Consider the following 24,757-nt stretch of genomic DNA (forward strand, 5'->3'; position numbering starts at 1 on the left):
CTCCTGCGGCGGGCGACTGCTTCACGAGAGCTCCCGCTCCTCGGGGCTCTCTGCACACTTCTCCCCTCTCTCTCCTGGGCTCTCCCTCGCTTTGGGAGCCCGGGGGGGGGAGGGGGAGGGGAGGACAGACGCTGGCTTCTTCTCCTGCAGGAGCGCGTGGTGGCCTCCAGCTGCAATTGGCCGGCCGGCCGAGCACTTCCGGGTCTCCGCGGCAGCGCAGCGGCCCTTTTCAGGCACTTGCAGGCGGGGAATGAGTTTACCGAGGAGTGGGCTACCTCAAGGTAAACTCAAAATATAGCGGCAAGGTCCCTGGCAGGGTGGGCACCTGCCAGGGGGCAAATTAATCAAAAAATAAGCGAGGTGGGCACTCGCTAGGCAGGCAAAGTGCTCCTCAGCGCTAGAGATAAAATTAAAGCATTCTCAGCGCTAGGAGGGAAAAGCTAAGCGCTCCTAGCGCTATAAATCAGGAAAGGATCCAGCAAAGTCCTTGTAGGCAGGCAGGGGGCAATGCTGGGCCCAGAGCCAGCACACTGGGTCTCCAGGCAGGGAGACAGTCCAAGTGGCGGTCCTCTGGCCCAGCAACAGCAGCAGCAGCCCCCTCAGGATCCTGGAAGAGAACAGTTTCAGTGGGGACACAGCCCCATTTTTATACACCAAATCCTTTGTTCTGGCACAGGGTGGGGGCAGACCCAGTCGCAGCTGGTCCTTGAGTACTCTGTTTACCTCAACCACTCTCTCTATTCACTGGCATGGCTTGGGTCATCAGTCGCACCACAGGGGGCGGAGCCAGCATTGTCTGGGGAAAACCCAGCCTCATTCAGGCCACAGGTACACTCCTCCCCAGCCATCAGCATGCTAATCTCCCACTCACCTCCGGGCAGACCCATCCAGCCTTCCTGGAGCCAGGCTCACCAGCCAGCTCCAGCCAATCACACGGCAGGCATATTTTACACTAATATGCCAACTCCCAGAAGTGGCATTTGTACACAAGACACACTCATGCCACATACACCATTGAGAAGCATTCACTCTCACGAGTTCGCACATATCAAATTCGAACCTGTACACCCCACGCATGTGGAACTACCAGGGACACATACCTTCCCCATGCATTCCTATGGGAGGGCAGGCCTATCTCATCACTTGCACTCAGAGTGCGCACGCACTTTCCACTGGGACACAGTGAAAGTGCGCAGAACCCAAAAATCACCATCACCAGGTCACCATTACAAGCAAAAAGTCTAGGGGTGAACCTGCCAGAAGGGCCAAGTCCAACAGAAGCAGATCCTACTTTCCTGCAAATAGTTAGCAGTGCCAAAGCTAGCTAGCTTTTGCAACTGAAAACATACAATATTTAAAACAGCTGAGGCGGAGGAGAACTAAACATAGAGGGGCTTATTGGTGTATGATGTCACAAAACATCTCAAACCCAAGCGGACGTCAATGAACAGAGCAGCCTTCTAGGCCGCTCATTGAAGGCTGTTAAAGGTGTGGGGATGGATTTGTTCTCTACTCTGGCCGCTCCCTTTAATAATTCGAAGTTCACATTCTTTACTGGGGACTGGAGTCTGGAGACTACAGTCAGAAAAGGTTTCCTCCCACGCTGGTGAATTATGAATGTGACCTTTCCTCTCACGGAACACCTTCTCCACTGGGGGCAATCGGATAATTTCCAGAAATGAACATAGTTCACCGAAGTTAGATTTACACATCCTGCTCCACAGAAGTATCTTCTTCCCCATCATCAACCTCTTTAGTGATCTGTTCTCTTCGGCTCATTACTTACCAGAAGAAATGTATTTAAACACAAGAACGGTTGGTTGGCTCTGAAACAGGGCCCCACAAAGGCCCCCAGAACAGGATATCAACAAATTTAACACACTCTTCTTCTCCACTTCCCAGCTGCCCCCACCCCACCCCCCCACCCCCACCTATGCTTAACTGGGACCAGCTCAGGATACATCGTTTAATGAAGACGCCAAAGTCTCAACTCTGTTAGAGTACATTCTTTGGGGCTGATTTACAAGCCCCATGCGCCACATTTACGCCGCTGTGCAGCAGCAGTGTAAACCATGCGCCACGTTGCGCCTTATTTACAATGTGACGCATCTAGGGAGAAGCATCACGTTGTAAAGCCCTGCGTGACATTATACCTGCGTCAGGTTTCATGTGGGCGTTCGGGCGCAGATTGGGCGTTCTGTCGCAGGAACTCCTCGTAAAAGTGCCGCAGTGAAATCTACAAGATTTCACAGAGTTACTTTTACAACCATGCTGTGTCAAAACCTTGCGCCTGCTTGAAGCATGCGTAAGGAGTACGCAGCATGTTGGGCATAGGTCATCCCTGAGCATTGCTGGAGCCACGTCGCACTTGCGACATGACTCCTGCAGTGTGCCGCCCTTACGCCATAGGATGCGACATGCATCGCCCTATCCTTGTGCCACGGTGCGATGCATTTGTGGTGGCGCAGGGAGGGAATTGCGTGTCGCATCTGTTCTGGCGCATCCCTGCTGATTTGCAGTGATGCACCAGTACTTGTAAATCTGCCCCAATGTACATACAAGCTGGTCATGACAGTATGCACATTAAACATCTGAAGTCCGATGAAGCACATGTATGGAAGAACCGTGTGCTCTTCCATACATGTGCTCAGAATTACGAAAAGTTTACACCGGGGCTCGTGTGACATGAAGCATCGACAAGTGCAGCAACGTACTGGTGTAATAGTGTTGTACTCTGAAAAGTGACACTCCAGCCGCACCCAAACCTCCTTGTGCCCCCCCACTCAATGTAGGCAAGGGGGGGGGGGCATCTCCGTGGGGCAGGCTTGTGCAAACACTCAGGTTTTGGTGCAAAGCTAGATCTACTAAAAGCACCTATTCTGGCTCTGTCCTAAATCCTCACAGCAGTTAAACTCCTGTGCTGGACGCTGCTGGCTCACCTTTGCGCAACAGCACAGCGCCTAGTGTCACGGAGAGCAGCCAGATTTATTGCAAGCACTTCCGATGATATCAGTGGGGGACTCTAACCACCTGGTGCAGCCCTGTATTCTACCCTTTGCGCAACAAGGCGCTACAATGTTTGGTGGAGCCGTCTGCCAGGTGAGGACCAGCACATCTGGGCCCTGGTTGCATGAACTGGACTCAAGTCCTAGTTTACACTCGTTGTACAAGCAAACCCCAGACCCCGCCCTCGGCCTTCAGTGGCGGGGACCCACCCAGTAACTGAACTAGAGCTAACAATCAAATTGGACATATAGCATTGAGTAACAGTTCACATTTCATTCACACATTACCGCAACATGTCATGTCGTGGCATAAAATGCTATGCTAGGCCATGCTATGTCATTTTATGTATGCCATAGTATGTTATGTTATGCTGTGTTATGGCATGTTATGGTATCTTGTTATTTTGTGTTATGTCATGTCATGTTATGCTATCTAATGCTATTTTATGTTATATTATGTTATGTTATCTTCTTAAGAAGGTGTCTGACCTCTTCAGACAATGCATTGACCCCCCTTTGCCTCTTCTTTCTCTTCTTTTCACTCAGATTAATGAACAGAAGTACAACCAGGGCCCTTCAATGAATAGTCAGGAGTAAGACGAGCGTCAAACTTCCTGTGCTTCTTTCTATGTTTAGATACCTCTGGAATATTTCTTCTAGAGCTGTTCATTGTCACAAAAGGGAATCTGTGGAAGAGTGGGAGGTCACATTTCAAGCCAACCTACATGACTGTTGGAAACCATTTTTAAAGGAGACACCTTTCCGGGGTCTGTCCCCTGTTTCATTTTCCTCGTGGGGGGCGGACACTGACCTTGCACTTGCTCGGCTTTTAATGTGAGCACAAGAAGGTGAAACTCTGTTTTGAGAAACTGAGTCCTACCTCTGTTTCTACCCTCGCCACAGACATCTCCAATAGCAGTTCTTTAGGTATGGACCTAGAGGGGCGAAGCTCACTTCTGCCCAAGATGAGAAGAGCAGTCCTTGTTCTGTCACTGGCCTCCGACCAAGAGGTAGGAAAGGACATGAGTTCTGAGAAGCTGAGTCCTACCTCTTGTTAGACGGACCGGGAGGGTCGGCCGAGATTACGGGGAGAGGTCTCCAGGGAGAGCCGTCTCCAACGACTGTACAGATAAGTAACTTCCCCCCCACAGACGGACACCACACAAGATTGACGGTTAACGAGACTTTATATGCACTTCTTAGGTTACGTTGATATAATACAAGGAGGTCTGGACTCAGGGGTCCCCTCGGTTCTGATCTCTGGTTGAGGAAAAGGGTAGCGGGACAGTCTTAGTTACCAATGAGTTCAATAGCTCTCAATCCTCGAGCTCGGCGTGGTTGCTGATCGGGCCGTGGAGGAGCCAAGCAGGTCCCGAGATGGATGAAGGGTGGTCGGCGGGCCGTGGAGAAGCCAAGCAGGTCCCGATATGGATGAAGGATGGTCGACGGGCCGTGGAGAAGCCAAGCAGGTCCCGATGCAGATGACAGTTACAACGGTCCGCGGCCTCGCCAGCAGATCCGGACGACGGTGAAGGATGAAGGTTACGACGGCTGTGGCAGCGCCAACAGGCAGGATGATGGTGCACAGGACAGAGCTACGGCAGCGCCAGTAGTCCGTCCAGGATGAGTTCTTCTTTCGTCTCTCGACTCCAAGATACAACTGCCTTCCTGTTCTGGAGCTGCCCCAGTTATAGGGCTGGCGTGCTTTGATGTCCGGACCCTCGCACTTGGAGGTCGGGAGGTCCGGGATGAGGGAGTCCAGACACCCAGCAGGGGGGTGGAGCCAGCGCCCGGGGAGGCGATGGGCGAGCGGCACTGGCCGGGGGAGAACCATCGACACCTCTTTCTCCCATTGACTGGCCAAGTAGCTCGCTCGCCTCCTGGGTGGAGGGTGGTGCCGGAATGTCTGAGGCCGGGCTAGGCCCAGGGTTGAGGTCGATCGGGGGCCAGGCGGCCTCGTGGCGAAGTGTCCAAGATGGCGGCCCGGGCTGGGCGCGTGGGTCGGTCGTGGATCGGACCCACGAGGTTATCATGCTCGAGGGCAGGTGTCCCTGAGGGGACGTAGGACGTGCAATGGTGGTGTGTGGTGCTTGTATGACTGGCTCGGGCTTGGTCGAGCCGGGGGAGAGCGGCCCGTCATGTGGCCTGTCCAACATGCGTCCCCCCCAGCTGAAGGCGGGGAGAGTTACCCATCCTCTTGGGGACTCTCTTCGTCGAGGCGGAAAAACCGGGACAGGCCATCCGCGTTGGCGTGGTCAGACCCAGGCCGGTGTTCAACGGTAAAGTCCATACCTTGCAAGGAGATGGACCAGCGTAGCAGTTTTGGGTTTTCCCCCCGCATATGCATCAACCACTGCAGGGGTCGGTGGTCAGTCTGCACCCGGAAGTGGGTGCCAAAAAGGTAGGGTCGGAGCTTCTTGAGGGCCCATACCACAGCGAAGGCTTCCCTCTCTATGGTGCTCCAGCGTTGCTCCCGTGGTAGGAGTCTCCGGCTGATGAAGGCCACCGGTTGATCAAGGCCTTCGGTGTTCACCTGGGACAGGACCGCCCCAATGCCCTGGTCGGAGGCATCCGTCTGGACGACGAACTCCCGGCTGTAGTCTGGGGCCTGGAGTACAGGAGCGGAACACATGGCGGCCTTTAGCTGTTCGAAGGCCGCTTGACACTCTGGGGTCCAGTTCACCTTCTTGGGCTGATTTTTCGACGTGAGTTCGGTGAGAGGCCCCACGATGGTACCATAGTCTTTCACGAACCTTCGGTAGTAGCCCGTGAGGCCCAGGAAGGCTCGCACCTCAGTTTGAGTGTTAGGGGGTTGCCAGTTCTGGATGGCGGCAATTTTCAGTTGAAGAGGGGCCACTAGACCGCTTCCCACTTGGTGTCCGAGGTAGGTCACTGACCCTTGTCCAATTTGACATTTGCTGGCCTTGATCGTGAGGCCAGCTCGCTGAAGGGCTTGCAACACTGCTTGGAGGTGGTGGAGGTGCTCGGTCCAGTGGTGGCTGTACACAGCGATGTCGTCCAGGTAGGCGGCGCTGAACTCTTCGAGCCCCGCCAGGACCTGATTGACGAGCCGTTGGAACGTCGCTGGGGCATTTTTCATGCCGAAGGGCATGACCGTGAAGTGATAGTGGCCATCGGGGGTGGAGAAGGCAGAACGTTCTTGTGCTCGGGGTGTGAGGCCGATCTGCCAATATCCTGCCGTTAGATCGAAGATGCTGAGGTAGCGGGCAGCGCCCATTCGGTCGACCAGTTCATCTGCCCGGGGGATGGGGTGTGCGTCCGTTCTGGTGACTTCATTCAGGCCCCGGTAGTCGACACAGAACCGGAGTTCGGGTGTGGTTCCGGGGGCGGCTGCTTTGGGGACCAGTACGACCGGGCTGGCCCATGGACTGTCGGAGGGCTCGATGACCCCGAGCGTGAGCATCTTAGTTACTTCCGCCTGGATGCAGGCCCGTACCCGATCAGGTACGCGGTAGGCCCGGTGGCGGATAGGAGGGCTGTCTCCGGTGTCCACATCGTGCACACACCAGGAAGTGACACCTGGGGTGAGGGAGAACAGGCTGGCAAACCGTGATAGGAGGGCTTGGCACTCTTGGCGTTGTTCCTGGGAGAGGGTCTCCGAGAGTCGGACCCCATCCACGGAGCCGTCTTGCTCCTGGGTCCGCAAGAGGTCAGGGAGAGGCTCGGAGTCGTCCTCAACCCCGTTGTCTGTGGCCATCAAGAGGCTGAGTTCTGTTCGTGCAAAGTGGGGTTTCAGTCTGTTGGTGTGGAGGACTCGGAGCGGATTCCGGGCGGACTCCATATCGATCAGATAGGTGGCGGGTCCCTTGCGCTCGATTACTTTGAAGGGTCCCGTCCATTTGTCTTGGAGAGCGCACGGTTCTGTGGGGGACATTACCCAGACCTGTTGCCCCGGCTCGAATTCAATAGATGAGGCGTTCTGGTCATACCATCTCTTCATGTCCTCTTGACTGGCCTCTAGGTTGGCTTTCGCTAGGTCTCTGAACCGCTGGGACTGGTTGCGGAGGGTGAGGAGGTACCGGAAGACATCTGGAGGACTCTTGGCCGGAGGCAACTCCCAGCCTTCTTTGATCAGGCTGAGTGGCCCCCGTACTGGGTGCCCATAGAGCAGCTCGAATGGGCTGAAGCCTAGGGACTTCTGTGGGACCTCCCGGTAGGCGAAGAGGAGGCACGGCAGCAGCACGTCCCACTGGCGACGGAGGGGTTCTTCCAATCCCCCGATCATCCCTTTTAGAGTGCGATTGAACCGCTCAACAAGTCCGTTTCCTTGGGGGTGATAGGGGGTCGTGAAGCGGTAGGTGACCCCACACTGTTGCCAGAGGGACTTCATGTATTTGGAAATAAAGTTCGTGCCTCTGTCACTGACGACTTCTCGGGGGAACCCCACACGGGAGAAGATCCCCATCAGGGCCCTGCCGACCACTGGGGCTGTGACGGTCCGGAGAGGAATAGCCTCAGGGTAGCGGGTGGCGTGGTCCACTAGTACTAGGATGAAGCGATGGCCTTGTCTTGTACGTGGGTCTAGGGGTCCCACAATGTCTATTCCGACCCTCTCAAATGGGGTCGTGACTACGGGAAAGGGTTGCAGGGGGGCCTTTAATTTGCGGCCGCTCTTCCCACTGGCTTGGCACGTGGGGCAAGATCGGCAATGCTGGTGCACATCGTTTCTCATTTTTGGCCAGAAGAAGTGGGTCACTAGGCGGCTGTAGGTTTTATCTTGTCCCAGGTGCCCTGCCAGGGGGACATCGTGGGCCAGATTTAGCAGGAAGTCTCTAAAGCGGAGTGGCACCACTAGTACTCGGTTGGCCCCCAGCTCGGCGATTCGTTGCTCGCTGTACAGTAGGTCATTGTCCCAGTAGACCCAATGAGTTCCGGAGGTATCCCCTGCGCTTTGGGCGAGCGCTTGTTGTCGGAGTCCCTCAAGGGAGGGACAGGTCTTCTGCTCCTGACGAAATTGTTCTTGTGTGGGCCCCCCTTCTTGAGCCCACTGGTCGAGATTAGCAAGGTCGGAAGGTTGAGCAGGTTCGAGGGGGATGCCCTGGTCGGGGGTCTCGGCGGGGGCGACCGGAGGCGGAGGCGCCGGCCATTCTGGTTCTTCCGGGTGATGGTTGGCACGGGCGGCCATAGACCGGGTGGTGACGCACGCCCAGTCTGGGACGCCCAACATCCCCAAGTGTTCTTTTCGCTCCACGGCTGCCCACGGGGAGCTTTCCAGGTCATTTCCGAGGAGGCAGTCCACGGGGGCGTCGTCTCGGACCGTTACTTTCAACATGCCGGAGACCCCTCCCCACTCAAAGGGGACGCAGGCCATCCGACACAGACTCTCCGAGTTGTCGGCTGATCGTACAGGGCAGAGAATGTTCGGTAGATATTGTTCTGGGGTCACCAGATGACAGCGGACGGCTGTCACACTGGCCCCGGTGTCTCGAAGGGCTTCGGCCCGTTGTCCATTGATGCTCACCCATTGGCTGTACTTCTGGGTGTTAGCGGGTAGGGGGACCCGCGGGACCATGTCTCTTCCCCCTAAGCACGCGAGAGTCATGGCGGCTGGCTCCCACCCTTGATACTCTTGCTCGTCTGTTTCTGGTTCCTCGGAGATCTGTTCTTCCCCTAGTGCCGCGGCGGCCACCTGGCGGGGTCTTGGGCTCGGATACTGCGGGCAGCTTGGGTCATTTGCATAGTGGCCTACTCGTTGGCATCGGTGACATGTAACATTGGCTCTGTATCCCGGTCGCGCCGGGGTGCTGCCCCGGTTGGCCGGGGGGGTGGTGCTGGTAGTGGGGGCGGCCGGAGTGTTGTCTCTTCCTCGTCCTTGGCCCCCTCCTCCTCCTCTGGATCGGTGGTGACCATTGTTGTTCCTGTTCTGCTCGTAGGACCCATTCCGGCCCACTCGGGTGATCTCCCACCGGTCAGCTTCGGCTGCGAGCTGCCGGGGATCGGTTAACTTGCTGTCGAGGAGGTGTTGGCGTAGTTCAATGAAGCAGTTGTTGGACAGATGCTCCCATACCATCAGATTGAACAACTGCTCGTAGGTCGTGACGTTGTTCCCTCTGATCCAGCCTTCGAAGGCTCGGCTGAAGTACGTTACATAGTCCACCCAAGTTGTACCTGGAATGCGTGTGCAGTCTCGGAACCTCTGACGGTACATCTCGGGCGTGAGGCCATAGCGAGTGAGGAGGGCCGCTTTCATATGGTCGTAGGAGGTCATCTGGTGGTCTGGGAGCTGTAACAGAGTATCGCGGCCCTCATTGAGGAATTTGCCCCATAGGCCGGCTCCCCAGTCGGCTCTATCGATCCGGTGCGCAGTCATCGCGATTTCATATGCCTTAAACCATTGCTGGATGTCGTCTTCTCGAAAATATTCTCGGACCACATCCTTGGGGATGTGCACTTTTTTGTCCGTGGTCCCGGGGGTGGACGGTCTGTCGGGCACCCCTAATTCTTTATTCTGTTTGCGCAGGTTGATCTCGGCTAGGTTCCGCTCGTGCTCGTACGTTAGTCTTTTTTCCTCGAGCTCCCTTTGCCTCTGTTTCTCCTCTCTTTCTTCTCGGAGGCGAAGGTGCTCTAAGTTTATTTTTTGCTCGGCCAATTTGAGTTCTATGTCCATCTTGAGTCGGGCCATTTCAAGTTCGTGTAGTCGGGCTTTTTCTCTTTCTTGGATCTCGTCTTGCGAGAGACCCGTTCTTTGCTCTTCAGGGGCCGTGTTGGTCTTTTTCGCGGTGCTTTGCTCCGGGGCTTCGACATCCCCGGTCTCTGCCCAAGATTCTAGGGCATGCTTAAAATCGTCCTTGGTACTTAGTCCGGTGGTAGCGATACCTAGTTCGATGCAGAACTGCTTTAGTTCACGATGGCTGTATTCCTCTAGCTTTTCCATTTGGAACTTCTCAGTTGATCCGCTCTCTTTAGTCGACATTGTTGTTCGTTGTGGGGTGAGCTACTCTCTGTACGTTATGCGGTGATTCGGATCGCGCCGCTGGCCACCAATGTTAGACGGACCGGGAGGGTCGGCCGAGATTACGGGGAGAGGTCTCCAGGGAGAGCCGTCTCCAACGACTGTACAGATAAGTAACTTCCCCCCCACAGACGGACACCACACAAGATTGACGGTTAACGAGACTTTATATGCACTTCTTAGGTTACGTTGATATAATACAAGGAGGTCTGGACTCAGGGGTCCCCTCGGTTCTGATCTCTGGTTGAGGAAAAGGGTAGCGGGACAGTCTTAGTTACCAATGAGTTCAATAGCTCTCAATCCTCGAGCTCGGCGTGGTTGCTGATCGGGCCGTGGAGGAGCCAAGCAGGTCCCGAGATGGATGAAGGGTGGTCGGCGGGCCGTGGAGAAGCCAAGCAGGTCCCGATATGGATGAAGGATGGTCGACGGGCCGTGGAGAAGCCAAGCAGGTCCCGATGCAGATGACAGTTACAACGGTCCGCGGCCTCGCCAGCAGATCCGGACGACGGTGAAGGATGAAGGTTACGACGGCTGTGGCAGCGCCAACAGGCAGGATGATGGTGCACAGGACAGAGCTACGGCAGCGCCAGTAGTCCGTCCAGGATGAGTTCTTCTTTCGTCTCTCGACTCCAAGATACAACTGCCTTCCTGTTCTGGAGCTGCCCCAGTTATAGGGCTGGCGTGCTTTGATGTCCGGACCCTCGCACTTGGAGGTCGGGAGGTCCGGGATGAGGGAGTCCAGACACCCAGCAGGGGGGTGGAGCCAGCGCCCGGGGAGGCGATGGGCGAGCGGCACTGGCCGGGGGAGAACCATCGACACCTCTTTCTCCCATTGACTGGCCAAGTAGCTCGCTCGCCTCCTGGGTGGAGGGTGGTGCCGGAATGTCTGAGGCCGGGCTAGGCCCAGGGTTGAGGTCGATCGGGGGCCAGGCGGCCTCGTGGCGAAGTGTCCAAGATGGCGGCCCGGGCTGGGCGCGTGGGTCGGTCGTGGATCGGACCCACGAGGTTATCATGCTCGAGGGCAGGTGTCCCTGAGGGGACGTAGGACGTGCAATGGTGGTGTGTGGTGCTTGTATGACTGGCTCGGGCTTGGTCGAGCCGGGGGAGAGCGGCCCGTCATGTGGCCTGTCCAACACCTCTGTTTCTACCCTTGCCACAGATATTTCCATTAGTAAGTCAAGAGGTATGGATCTAGATGGGCTGAAGTCCAGCATCTGTCGAAAATGTCTTATGAAGTATCACCGACCTCCTCCCAAGAATCAGGAAGTGCATGGGTCCTGAGAAGCCAAGTCCTACCTCTGTTTCTACCCTACCCACAGACATCTCCATTAGCAAGTCATGAGGTATGGACATAGACAGGCTGTAGTCCAGGATCTGTCCAAGATGTTTCATCTGTCACTGGCCTCCTCCCAAGAGTTAGGAGGGGACATGAGTTCTAAGAAGCCGAGTCCTACCTCTGTTTCTCCTTCACCTAGAAGGGCTGATGTCCAGGATCTGCCAGAGATGAGAAGAGCAGTCCTTGTTCTGTCACCGGCCTCCTCCTAAGAGGTAGGAAGTGACATGGGTCCTGAGAAGTTGAGTCCTACCTCAGTTTCTACCCTCCCCACAGTCATCTCCATTAGCAAGTCATGAGGTATGGATCTAGACAGGCTGTAGTCCACTTCCGCCAATCATGTTTTATCTGTCACTGACCTCCTCCCAAGAGTCAGGAAGTGACATGAGTTCTGAGAAGATGAGTCCCACCTCTGTTTCTACCTTTCCCACAGACATCTCCATTAGCAGGTCATTAGGTATGGTATTTAGATATGGTCCTAGACATACTGAAGTCCACTTCTGCCTGAGATATTTCATCTGCCACCGGCTCCTCCCAATGGCCAGGAAGGGGCACTGCGTAGATTACAGAGAAGGCGAAGGAGGCCATCTTGGCTCAGACTCTGCTGCCCTAGAAGACGTGCCTGTCTAGCAGCAGCTCACACCCTACCAGGAGCCTGGCTCTCACAGCTCAGTCCCCTCGTGAGAACCATGTGAGAGCCAGCACCGAAGTACCGATGAACTTTGTAAGAGTGGCCGGATGTTGCAGGGGTTCAGGGGTGGACCTCCACATGCAGAGATGTGTTGATCCTTCCTGTCTTGGAGATGCAATCCATCTGCTGCTCTGTTCCCACCCAAACCACTTACTCTAGCGCCTCCGGGCAGAAAAGTCCAGATGTGGCCTGTCTACAGCATCACCAGCCTGGATGCCGCTCCATTGTTGTTTGAGCTAGCCCCTGTCCAGCTCCTCCTTCAGCCAAACATCTCCTAGCCGCTAGAGCCTTGAACAGAGACCTGACTTGCAAACTTGCAGCCACTGCTCCAATCCTCGATTCAAACCCGGCATTAGCGGATCAACAACTCCGCACCTGGATCGAAATTCCCTTGATTCAGTCCTGCCTAATAAACCTCTCCCTAGTAAGAAAGGAACATTTAAATCTCCCTGGTTTACACCTGAGCTGCACGAATTAAGGAAAAACTGTAAAAAGCTTGAACGCTTATGGAGAAAGGACTGGGCCGCAAAGAGTAAAGGAGAATACAAAGCAGCCATGAAGCGCTACAAAGCCAGCATAAAAAACACCCAAGCTGCCTTCTTCGAAGAAACAATACAAGCTGCAGCCTACTCCTCTAAAGAAACCTACCGTATCATCCGTTTATTGATGAAAGTCCCTGAACCACAGCCTATTGCTGATCCCTCAGGCACCAGATGTAATCAGTTAGCTGAGTTCTTCTCCTCTAAAATTAACAACATCTTAAAAACCTTCCCCACCCTCAACATCCTCCCAGACCTGCCATCATCTCCTATGGCATCCGATGCCCCCGCCTTGACTCCTTCTCCCAGGTAACCACAGAGGTGTTTCTAGCCACCCTAAACTCAGTTAAGAGCGGAGCTCCGACAGACCCTGCCCCCATGAATAAACTAAAACTGGTAGCCCCCACGGTGACTCCCCTCTTCACCAACCTAATCAATTCCTGTCTTAACCAAGGCACTGTCCCCCCCAACTGGAAAAGGGCCATAATCAGAGCGCTGCTGAAAAAATCCCATCTTGACCCCTCAGATCTGGCCAACTTTAGACCGATCTCACTTCTCCCCGGTATCAGTAAGGTGGCTGAAAGGATTGTTAATCAACAACTCTCCACCTTTCTGGAGTCCAACGACCTCCTGCATCTCTCCCAGACAGGGTTTAGACCAGGGCAGGGCACAGATACCGCCCTCATAGCCGTGATCGAAGAAGCAAGAACCATCTTGGATGCAGGGGGATCAGTGGCAGTGATCCTCTTGGACCTAAGCGCTGCATTTGACACGGTGGACCACGCCATCCTCATCCACCGGCTGAACAGAGCGGGAGTCACTGGCACCGCCTTGGCCTGGCTCAAATCTTTTTTGGAGCATAGAACCTTCGAGGTGGCTGACGGACATGCTCATTCCAGAGCACTACCCCTTCAGTGTGGGGTCCCCCAGGGCTCCTCCCTGAACCCTATTTATTTATTTTATTTATTTATTTATAGTGTTTTATATAGCGCGGACATGACCCGTGGGTATCAGAGCGCTTAACATATGGAAAACAGATTGACATAGTGGTAACATTTATAGCAACAAAACATATATAGAGGTAGGGCAGATAGCTATCAGGGAGGTTAGAAAGGGGATTACCTAGGGACATAGAAGAATTAAACAGTTGACATTATAATAGCAATTGTAGCACCAAAAACAAATCAGGTGTGGGAGGTAATTTGCTGTCTACGGTGATTAAGGTAAGATATATTCCTAACGCCTAAGTAGTTAGTATTAGGGAGTGCCTATGTTTAGGTAGTGTCATAGTCATGCAGTCAAGTTCTATGAGGTAGTATTGTATATTATTAACAAGTCAGTATCGGCGTAATAAGCCATAAGAGTAGTGAGGGAATAGTTGGATGCATCGAACATAAATATTAACAAGTTCAAGGTAAGGGTGATATCTTCCGGTGAACGGTATAGCATAGATATCGCCTAATAGTGAGGTAGTAATAGGTTGTAGAGCCGATGCTTGAGTGGCATCAGTCGTTTGTCTTATTGGTCTTCCAAGTGTTCGTGGTGACTCCAGTCCTTTTTGGCAGAAATGTTCGTATCACAAGTCTGTGGGCATCTCTATATATGGTATTTACTCATCATGTGGTTTTTCAGTTCCCTTTTAAAAGCTGCGGTATTTTGAATCCTCCTGATGAAAGGAGGGAGTGAATTCCAGACTCTGGGGGCCGCTCCTGAAAAAGCTCGGTCATAAGTCTTTTTTTTCTGGAAGAATGCCGGCCGCAATAGCAGCTCTTTAGAGCTTCTTGTTGTTCTGTTGCCTCCCGATATCTTAATTTTCTTGGCGAGTTACCTCGGCATGTTGTAGTGGACCGCTTTATGTGTGATGCAGGCCATCTTCATTTTAATTCTAGCATCATAAGGTAACCAGTTTAGAGCCTTCAGGTGAGGAGATATGTGGTCGAATTTCCTAGTTCCTGTGATGAGTCTTGCCGCTGCGTTGAGACAGGCTTTTAGTGGTGCAGTGGATGTTTTCGGTAGGCCAGCTAATGTGGTACAGCCATATTCGATCCTCGAGATAACTAACGATTGGATGGCAAGTTTTAGGTCTGCTTCAGAGATAAAGGGCTTCAGTTTCCTTAGATAGTTTAAATGGAAGCGGGCGCCCTTGGCCATCAAGTTGATGTGTTCTTTCATGTCTAAGTTCTTGTCTAGTGTAATTCCTAATGATTTAGCTGAATTAACTAGGGTCGGGGTGCAGTTCAGTGCTGTCACCAATTTCGCCCATTCCTTTACCTCTGTGTAACTCCTTGTCGGTGAGATTAACAGGAATTCAGTTTTATTGGCATTCAGTTTCAGGTGATTGGCTGTAAGCCACTGCAATGCTCTCTTTAGAGTTTCATTCATAAGATCAATGTCTTCACTGCAGGCAATCTTCATGTATATTTGGGTGTCGTCTGCGTACATGTGGTAAGATATCTGTGAGATCCGAAGAATCTCTGTGAGAGGTTCTACATACAAGTTGAACAGATCAGGGGATAGCGTTGAGCCTTGAGGGACCCCTATTGTGTTAGGGCGAGGAGAAGAGGTTGTCTCGTTGACCAAGAATAGCTGAGTCCTGTTCTGCAGGAAGGAATTAAACCACTTCAGTACGTTACCAGATAAACCCATCCTGTCTTGTAGTCTGGTCATCAGAAGCGCATGATTTACCGTGTCGAATGCCGATGACAAGTCCAGTAGAATCAGTAGGCACGCATGATTTTGGTCGAGGGCTTGTAGAGCGTCATCAACAATATGTAATATCGCAGTTTCCGTGCTGTGACCTGTTCTGAAACCTGATTGGCAGTCGTCTAGTAGTGAGAACTTAGCGATATGTTGACTCAGTTGGCCTTGTACACATTTCTCAAGAAGTTTAGCCAGTAACGGGATGTTGGTCACTGGTCGATAATTGTTCGGGTCTGTTGCATCAGCTGTCGGTTTTTTGATAATGGGAACTACCTGCCCCGTTTTTAGGCAGTCCGGAAGGGTCCCTTGTATTAGTGAGGCATTTATTATCTCCGTCCAGATTGGAACTAGAGTGTGACTGATTTCTCTTACACATTTTGCGGGTAGCGGGTCTTGGTAGTGGTTGTTGGGTTTAAGTTTCGCTAGCGTTTTGGCGATCGTTTCTTGGTTGTATAGTTCAAATGTGTCCCAGCTTGCCTTGTTTTTTGTGAAAAAATCCATCGCTGGCGCATTCGTCTCCTTTTTTGAAGGGGGAAGGGTCGTGATGTTAGTCGCTGATTTTGTGAGCTCAGCTTCTAGCAATTTAGATTTGTCCGTGAAAAATGAGGAGAATTTCTCACAGCTTATAGGATTTTTTGGGTTCTCTTGGGCGGTTTTAGTTAGTTTGTTTGACTGTTGTTTTAGGATCTCGAAGAGTTTTCGGGGTCTGTTTGTGGCATTGTCCAGTTCAGCCCTTATAAATTCTTTTTTGGCGTTGGTTATCTTTAAGTTATATTGTTTCCTCGTTTTTCTGAGGTCCTTCAGTTCAGGGGAGGCGGGATGTTGTCTCCATTTCCTTTCAGCCATTCTCAGTATTCGCCTGTCCTCGTTCAGAGCCTCATTAAACCAAGGATTTTTGGGTTTTTCGGAGACTCTTTTCAGTTTTTGAGGCAAGGTGTCATTGACAATATTACCGATTGAGGTTATATAGTGGTCAGTCAGCTCATTCACACTCTGCCAGTTGTTAGGAGGCTTGAGGTCTTTCTCACATCTTTCAACCAACATTTCAATATTAGCTTCTTTAGTATCTCGTATCAATTTTTTGACCCTGTGCGGTTGCATGTTCCTGCCCTTTTTCATTGTAGGTATTATGAAAGTTATAGCGTGATGATCAGACCAGTCACATGGGTCTATAGCGGTAATTAGAATTTCTTTGTTTCTAGAAATTATCCAATCTAAAGTCGCTCCTTGTGAGTGAGTAGGCTGGGTGCATATTTGAGTGAGGTTTAGCTCATTGAGGAAGTCTTTGATCGATTTAACCATTTTGTCATTGCCATCGTCCCAGTGGAGGTTAAAGTCACCTGGGAATATGTTGTTAGCGTCTGGGTTAGAATTAGCAGTTATGATCTCCATGAGATGCTCTGTGAACTTTGCATTATCTCCAGGTGGGTGGTAGAACGCATGTAGGTTGTAGTTTTGATTATTTGGTGATCTTATATTAAGGCCAAGGTATTCACATGATTCTATAGGGTCTGATTGGAATTGGTTAACCTTTATCTCTGAGCGGTGAATGCACGCTATACCTCCTCCCACTCTCCTTGGTCTGTCTAACCTGATAATGTTATATTGTGGTGGTACTAGAAGATCCATGGTTGGGGAAGATGAATCATTGAGCCATGTTTCCGTGAAGATGGCCAGGTCGATTTCTTTGTTGATTATTAGAGCGGCTATGTCGGATGCATGTTTATTAGCCGATCGACAGTTAAGTAGTAGGCACTTCAATGTTTTCAGTGAGTTGAAGTTGTTTCCGTTTTCAGCTTCGGTTGAATTTATCTGGATGGGTTGTAGGTTGTGGAGGATTGCTTTCCTATCCTTTGATGAGGCCTTTCTATTAGGGTCAATAGGTACCACTTCGATACTCTCTTCCTTTTTCGAGGCATGTTGTTCGTAAGACCTATCCTTTGATGAGGCCTTTCTATTAGGGTCAATAGGTACAACTTCGATACTCTCTTCCTTTTTTGAGGCCTGTTGTTCGTAAGATCGAAGTAGGGCATGAGCTTCTTCGTTTGGAATAGGGTTGGTCCTGTTCGGTCGGTTGGGTCGTAGTATTATATTCTGGATGTGTGTGATCTTGGAGTTCGTGTTTATCGTCATCTCCCAGATTTTCTCAATTGTCTGTGAGACTTTTATTGAGTCTTGTGCCATGTTGCTTATTAGTTTTCTAAGCTCTTTCATTTCTTTCTGTGTTCGGGGTAGCTTCTTAAGTGAGATAGATCTGGCAGTTTGCGTTCTGTATTTGGATCTCCTCCGTGATCGGTCTGTTCTCAGTGTCCCATAATTTATCGTTGTATCCTTAATTTGGTTGTGCTTCCTGATTCTATTAAGGGTGGCATCATTATTTTCTATATTGTTAAGTTTGGGGGGTGTTTTTGTGGGTGAGGATCCGTGGGCCTCTAGTCTCGTAGGGGAAGGTATATATTCTCTACTATGTTCCTTTCGTAATTCTCGTCATCGGGGGGTTCGCTCTGATAAGAGTTGTCCTCTGCCGTTGGAGTGGCCACGCGTGATGGTATCAGCGGTCCTTCTAGGACTGTCAAGTTCTTCTCTTCGTTTCCAATGATATTATCTACCGTTATCCTTTCATTACCATTCTCCGACATTGTCATCACAATTCCGGGTAGATCTCCGGCGTAAGAGATCTTTTTAATGTGTATATGTCCCCTCTGGAAGATATCGTGACACCTTTTGGCATAAAGGTAGTCATGTATGCCGACGACACCCAACTTGTCGTCTCCCTAAATCAGTCAGCCCAATGCTTGGACAACCTAGCCACTTGCCTTCAGAACATCTCAAAATGGATGAGCGACTCTCGCCTTAAACTTAATGGGGAGAAAACAGAGATTTTACTACTTGGCGACCCATGTAAACTCCCTACCACACTCTTATGGCTGCCCTGCATGGGAACACCCCCCACTCCTAAAAAGGAAATCAAGAGCCTAGGCATCTGGATTGACCAAGACCTCAATTTTAAAGCACAAGCGAGGAAAACCGCTGGAACATGCTTTGGCCTCATGCGGCAGCACGGAAAATCCTCCCCCTAATCCCCCTCCAGTCCAGAAAACTCTTTATCCAGGGCCTAATCATCTCAAGACTGGACTACGGAAATGCCCTGTACCTAGGGGCCCCAAAATTGGTCAAGCAAAATTAAGCACAAAGTTCCCCAGAAAGGCTGAGATGGATGGGTGTGAATGTGTATAGGGAAACCAAGAGGGGGAGGGAAGGTGGGGGAAACCCCTCTTGGGAACTAGAACCCTCACTCACCCAGCAAGCTAGGTGTCATGCTTCATCATATGGGTCCTGCTCCTCGTCAGACTGGCGCTGCAATGTCTGACGGGCACCCGCGAAGGGGCTCTTTAGCGGAGATCTTTTGTTCCTGCCAGATGGTGCATGCGTGTGAGAGTGCAAAAAGGTGTAGTCGTGAGAAGGTGGTGATGATAAAAAAGGTTGGTCAGTCCACAAGGAGTTTTATTAGCGTGGCTGACCCCCTTGATTAAAATGGTGGGAGGGGAGATAGAGCGATTTGGTAGTTTCAGGCGGAACTATCTACAATCCTCTGGTGTGGTCGACATGTTTCATGCTAAACTAGCAATTCTTCAGGACCATGGTGACTAGTACTACACAGTGAAATATAGAATTTATATACAACCTTAACTTGGTTGGTCTGTGGAGCAGGCCAATTGGTCCTGCTTCGAATAATGCGACCTAAAGAATGGGAGAACATACAAGGATCACTATTAGTGTAATTCTCTTCTAAAAATTAGGTGCATTTCCCTATAAAATAGGTGCATTTCCCTACAAATAAGGCATACACACTGAATTTATCTATAGGACTCAGCCGAGTTAAAAACAATTAGAGAGCAGTGGAAGATTGGATAGAAACGCTTACCCTGGGGTAATCCCTAAGGTGCCCCGCAGTCTGCTCCTGTGGGACCTGCACAGGGGAGTCAGAGACCTGAAAAGTATTATAGAAGGAGGGAGGAGATAGTTAATTTCCTTCTAAGGCAAGCGGTTGTCAAAAGATGAGGGAGAGTATAATCATACCCGGGCTAGACTCGTCAACTCTGCAGTCAATGCCCCGTATCCTTCCTTTAGGGTGAAAACCGTAATAGTCATATGACCTACAATGTGGGTCAGTAGATGCCACCCTGCAATTGGTGAGTGGCATACAGCAGGTGAAAGCGCGCGGAGCGCTCCCCCTCACCCTCGAGTCCACAGCGTCCAGGGATTAGGCAGCCGAGGTCCTGCGAGGGGCGGGGAGCAGCTCCCGCGCAATCCCCCCAGAGTATCATGCACCGGGAGGTGTGAACATCACTACCGACATCAGCCCATATGCCCATCAGTGGACCCATTTTAGCCAAGGCATGAGGCAGACTATATGAAATTGCTACTTGAACCATTGGTATCGAATTAAGGCGCTGACCCCACCTATGAGCCAGGATGCGCGTAGGAAACTTACCCCAACGGCGTGCGGTCTCAGCCTGCAACACCTACCCCCACGTGGATTCCGTAGCGGATCCGGAGCGACTGGTGGCGAGTACATCTGTGAGGCCGTGTATTAGTACCAAACGCTTCCTGGTTCCGTCCGGTGTCGTAGTGGGCGTGGCCTCGCCTGTCGAGTGTACGCATGCGCTAGGGTGTACCAGGAAGTCACTAACTCGGAGTAGTGTTTACATCGGTGCAACACGAAAATTGGTCATCAACAACTTGCAACACGTCCAGAATGCAGCAGCCAGGCTCCTCACTGGGACAAAGTCCAGATGCTCCGCTAAACCTGCTCTCACGTCACTGCATTGGCTCCCAATTCAAGAAAGAGTTGTTTTCAAAACCCTCTGCATTTCGCACAAAATCCTCCACGGCAGAGGCCCCCCCATTCTGAGACCGCTCATCGAACCTCACAAAGCCAATAGACAGCTGAGATCAAGTACCCTCTCCCTGGCCAGTGTCCCCAGAATAAGAAGAGCACGCTCCGGGGGACGCCTCTTCTCATACAACGCCTCAAAGCTATGGAATGCCCTTCCCCTCAATATCCGAAGGGAAACCAACCTATTGGCCTTCCGTAGGTTACTAAAACCCTGGCTTTTCCCTTGAACATCCCCCCTCCCTGAATATAACATGTTGAGCAACAGCGCTGGGACGCCCACAGGTAGCTAAGCGCTTTAGAAATCCGACTCAAATTCAAATGTTGGAGTTGCTGCTCCCGTCTGCCCTCGAGTGAGCCCGGCCTGAAGAGATCTGTAGGGTTCCTGCCATTATGGGGCACAGGGGTAGTTCCTTGACCATCGCTTGAACGTCTCGTGCCACCAACATCAAATCTTCCCTTTTTTTCTTAATTCTAATTATCAGATTATTTTAACCTATTTATGAGAGTGCTATTCATTTTTAGGAAACAGTCTGTGCATTCATATATTTATTTAATTTTATGCAATTTTATATAGCGCGAACATTACCCGAAGGTGTCAGAGGGCTTTACAAAAGAACCAGTTGCATTACATAAGGACTTTGGATTACATGAGTTACATAAGAGCTATAAACAGGAAAAACTTTGCAAATGTACAAGTGGAGTGAAAGGAGGGAAAAATTGCAAATGTACAAGTTGTAAAGTCACTCAAGGAAGAGATATGAACAGATAAACTCAAAAATCACATAGGAATGGTAGTAAGTTCAAAGGTCTACTACAAATACTAGTGGTTAGAGATAAATTCATATTCATTGTGTTGCTGATAATTACTTGTGCTACTATGTCACTGGCTCAAACAACACATCCCCGGCTGCCCATGGGTGGTCAGTGGGCTGTCCATCGGCTGGAGGGCCAGGGAGGCTGGGCAGCTTCACCTTCATCCCACATCAAGTATCAGACAGCAATGCGTTGTTTAGTTGTTCCGCATTGCACAATGCTCTGCTTTAAAGCCACTAAGCCTCATATTTCATATAAGTGGGCAGTACTAACAACTTTTCTGTCTATAAAACCCCAGACAACCTTGAAGCCAAAGTAAGGGGCCAATGTAATGTAAATATCAGCCTGTAAATTAATTTGTTTCCACTAAGCAGATGGACGCTCACAATAAAGGGGTCCTGCAAAGGCGCCCCATCTCTGATAGTCTCATCTGTGACATCTCCTAGGTCCTGTCTTCTGTGGTCCCACAGCTCTGTCCTGTGCATTCTCACAAAGCTACTCTGGAGGATGGGAGGTGAGGATGGGGATGTATGACGTTACGACGCGGTCTTTACACCGCACTACCATTACAACGCTGGTTTTACAACGCAAGTCGTTACCAAGACTTGCGCTGTAGGGTGCTGGACTTAGGAATAGTATAATTTACTATTCCAACTCCAGCCTACGTACAGTAGGGAAGGTGTTGGAATAGTAAATCTACTATTCCTTAGCCTAGAGCGCCCCCCCAGCGTGGTAACGACTTGCGTTGTAAAAGCTGCGTTGTAATGGTAGTGCGGTGTAAAGACCGCGTCGTAATGGATGTTCCCCGAGGATGGAGTGGGAGCGGGGTAGGATTCTTCCACAGGGTGTTGGGAGCCTCCGATAAGAAAGGGCTGAGCCAGCGCTAAATTTGTAAAAATGTAAGTGCCAGGGCCTTCGTCACGGGGCCACTGCAGCTGGCACCACACATTTCCCCTGCCAGTGTTGCCACTGATAGTAACGGATGTATGACGATACAACGCGATCATTTAGATCGTGGTACAGTACATTGCTGTTTTCACAACGCAAGTCGTTACAACGACCTGTGCTGGAGGGCCCTGGACTTAGGAATGGTGTGATTTACTTTTCCAACCGCACTCTTCGTACAGTAGCGAAGGTGCTGGAATAGTAAATCATACTATTCCTTAGTCTAGAGTGCCAGCCAGCGCAAGTCGTTGTAACAGCTTTCGTTGTAAGAACAGCGATGTAAATGTATTGCAGTGTTTTGACTGTGTTGTAATGTGTGACAATTCAGACTGTTCATTGCCCCCAAAACCTATAAGAATGTCATGGGCAGCAGGTATTAGTCATTTTTAGTGTTGAATTAAGAAACACTTGTTGTGGCCTTGTCTCAGTCAGACAACTCCACTATGTGGCAGACTGTCATAAGTGCTTGTGTTGAAAATTAAGTGTCGCCGCTGAGTTCCAGAAACCACCGGCTCATATTAAGCGCTGGGCTGAGCGCAGAACAGCTCTTAGGGCCATATTACACAAAGTGCCCCGGAGGGCGCAGCAGACGTTTGCACTCGTTTTTCCGTACCCCCGGGGCACTTTAGTATTACAGAAGGGGCCGCTGACACTTGCGCATCCCCTTCTGCAATACAATAGCACTGGGGCACATGAGGCATCGGCGCTACTTTCAGGGGGAATTTACATAGATGCGTGCCCTATGCAAATGAGGGAATCCCTTTCCCTCTGAGCCCGCACAATATTACAGACGCAGGCACAAAGGCAAAGAAGCTGGAGGTGCACTGAAAGTGCACCATCTAAAAGGTGGTGCACTGTGAGTGCACCCCTCTGGCGGGGGGAAAGGGGTCCTATGGACATCCCAAACATCCCTTTGTGGGTGGTGGTAGTCACTGACTGCACCCACCTGTGATGGGATCTCTTTTGCCTCCTAAAAGTGCAGGCGGGTGCCGCCTGCACTGTGAAAACACAGAGCGACTGTAAAGCAGCGCCTCCGTTTTTCACTGGAATGCGCTGCGCCTAGGGCAGCGCCAATTCGCCGCATTCCCCATAATAGGATGCATTATCATTGTTTGCACTCGGCGCACCTTTTAAAAGGTGCACCCGAAACAAAGAATGAAACCACACAATGTACATAGCATGGGCCCTGGTGGGATGCTACATGTGTTCATATCTGAAACCTCTCAAGTATATTGGAACTAACCATCTTAAAGTAACTTCTTCTGGTGGGCCTTCCTGTTGATGTAACAGTTTGTATAACACAGACATTGTGTCTTCCACAGGACGGAGGAGAGCATTGTGTGCTTGGAGATGCCGATGGTGCAGGAGATCACCACCACGCTGCGGGAGTGGGCTTGCATCTGGAAGCAGCTCTATGCGGTACGCAAGACTTCTACGCCCTGCCGTGCACTGTATCCAACAGAATAGGCTCATGAAAATAGCATTTTGTCAGTTTTATCATTTTTTCATTCCAAATTGAAGCAAAGTAAGAGAACCCCTCAAAACTAGCAAAACATTCCTATGAAGATGATGTCTCACCCATCTCATTCATTAGAGCACTCTCGGAGACACTCTCTCACCATTGTTAATGCCTCCCTCACCCAAGGCTTCTTCCCTGAACCTCTTAAGACAGTCCAGATTCATCCACTGTTTAAAAAACTAATTTAGACCCTAATACCCTCACCAACTGCTGGCCCATTTCTCATCTTGGGTGCGACGGATCCGTCGCCAATCCTTGGAAGAAGGTGTGGTCCCGGAGGCATGGAAGCAGGCAGTGGTCGCCCCCTGCTCAAGAAGCCCTCTCTGGATCCAACGAATCCAGCTAACTTTAGGCTGATATCCCTCCTGCCTTATCCTATAAATATTCTGTAAAAGGCGGTTAGCAAGTCCCTTTCGAGCTACCTTGAAGTTAATCACCTATTGGATAGGGATCAGTTCGGTTTCCGCCCAGGCCATGGGACGGAAACAGCTTCGGTAACTGTACTGGACAACCTACGAATGCGAGCCGACAATGGTAACTCATCTGTGTTAGTGTTGCTGGATATGTCGTCCGCATTCGACACGGTAAGCCATGCAGTGCTGATAGGAAGGCTGGGGAGACTGGGTGTGAAAGGCTGTGCCCTGAAATGGCTTCAATCGTACTTATCAGAAAGACAACAGGTTGTAACCATGACACCGTTCGTTTCATCTAAGTCTCCGGTGCGTTATGGAGTGCCACAGGGTTCGGTAATAAGCCCCATTCACTTCAATATATATCTTCGCCCCTTGATCCCTATTATAAAATCATATGGGATAGATCTGGTCAACTATGCCGATGAATCCCAATTGGTGTTTTCCCTGGAAGGGAAGCACGCGGTGTCAATGGATACCTTCCAGGAATGTATGCGTTGAGTTTCTGGCTGGCTCAAAGTAAACTCTTTGCAGTTTAACGGGTGGAAAACTGAGGTGATATACTGCTCGGCTGCCAAAATGTCACAGCTTTTATCATGCAAGTTCAGACTTACCCCGGAGGATGACACCCTGACCCCAGTCAAAGCAGTACGCAACCTGGTGTCCTGGTTGATGAAGATCTTCAAATGCTGTCACAGGCTAATAAAACGAACAGCGTGTGCTTTGCCTTGATAAAAGCACTCCGTCAGATCCTGCATCTGCTACCTAATGAGGCTAGACCTCTTGTGGTGAGGAGTGTCATTTTGTGTAGTCTGGACTACTGCAACGCCCTGCATTTGGGAGCTCCACAATACATCTTGCGGGGGTTGCAAAGAGTCCGGTCTATAGCTGCAAAGCTGGCACTTAACTGACAACGTCGCTCATCAACC

At 51.0% G+C, this 24,757-nt stretch overlaps 1 protein-coding gene across 1 annotated transcript in view; it reads left to right on the forward strand.

Moving 5' to 3' along the window:
* Positions 1-24,757, forward strand: part of LOC147725648 (dedicator of cytokinesis protein 2-like) — a 1,712,066-nt gene that overhangs the window by 234,149 nt on the left and 1,453,160 nt on the right. The window contains exon 5 of the mRNA XM_086964476.1: positions 23,222-23,318. Coding sequence (XP_086820602.1) covers positions 23,222-23,318 — 97 coding nt within the window. The remainder of the gene's footprint in view (positions 1-23,221; positions 23,319-24,757) is intronic.

Source organism: Lissotriton vulgaris, chromosome 3_2 (genome assembly GCF_964263255.1).
Source record: "Lissotriton vulgaris chromosome 3_2, aLisVul1.2, whole genome shotgun sequence".
Lineage (NCBI taxonomy): Eukaryota > Metazoa > Chordata > Amphibia > Caudata > Salamandridae > Lissotriton > Lissotriton vulgaris.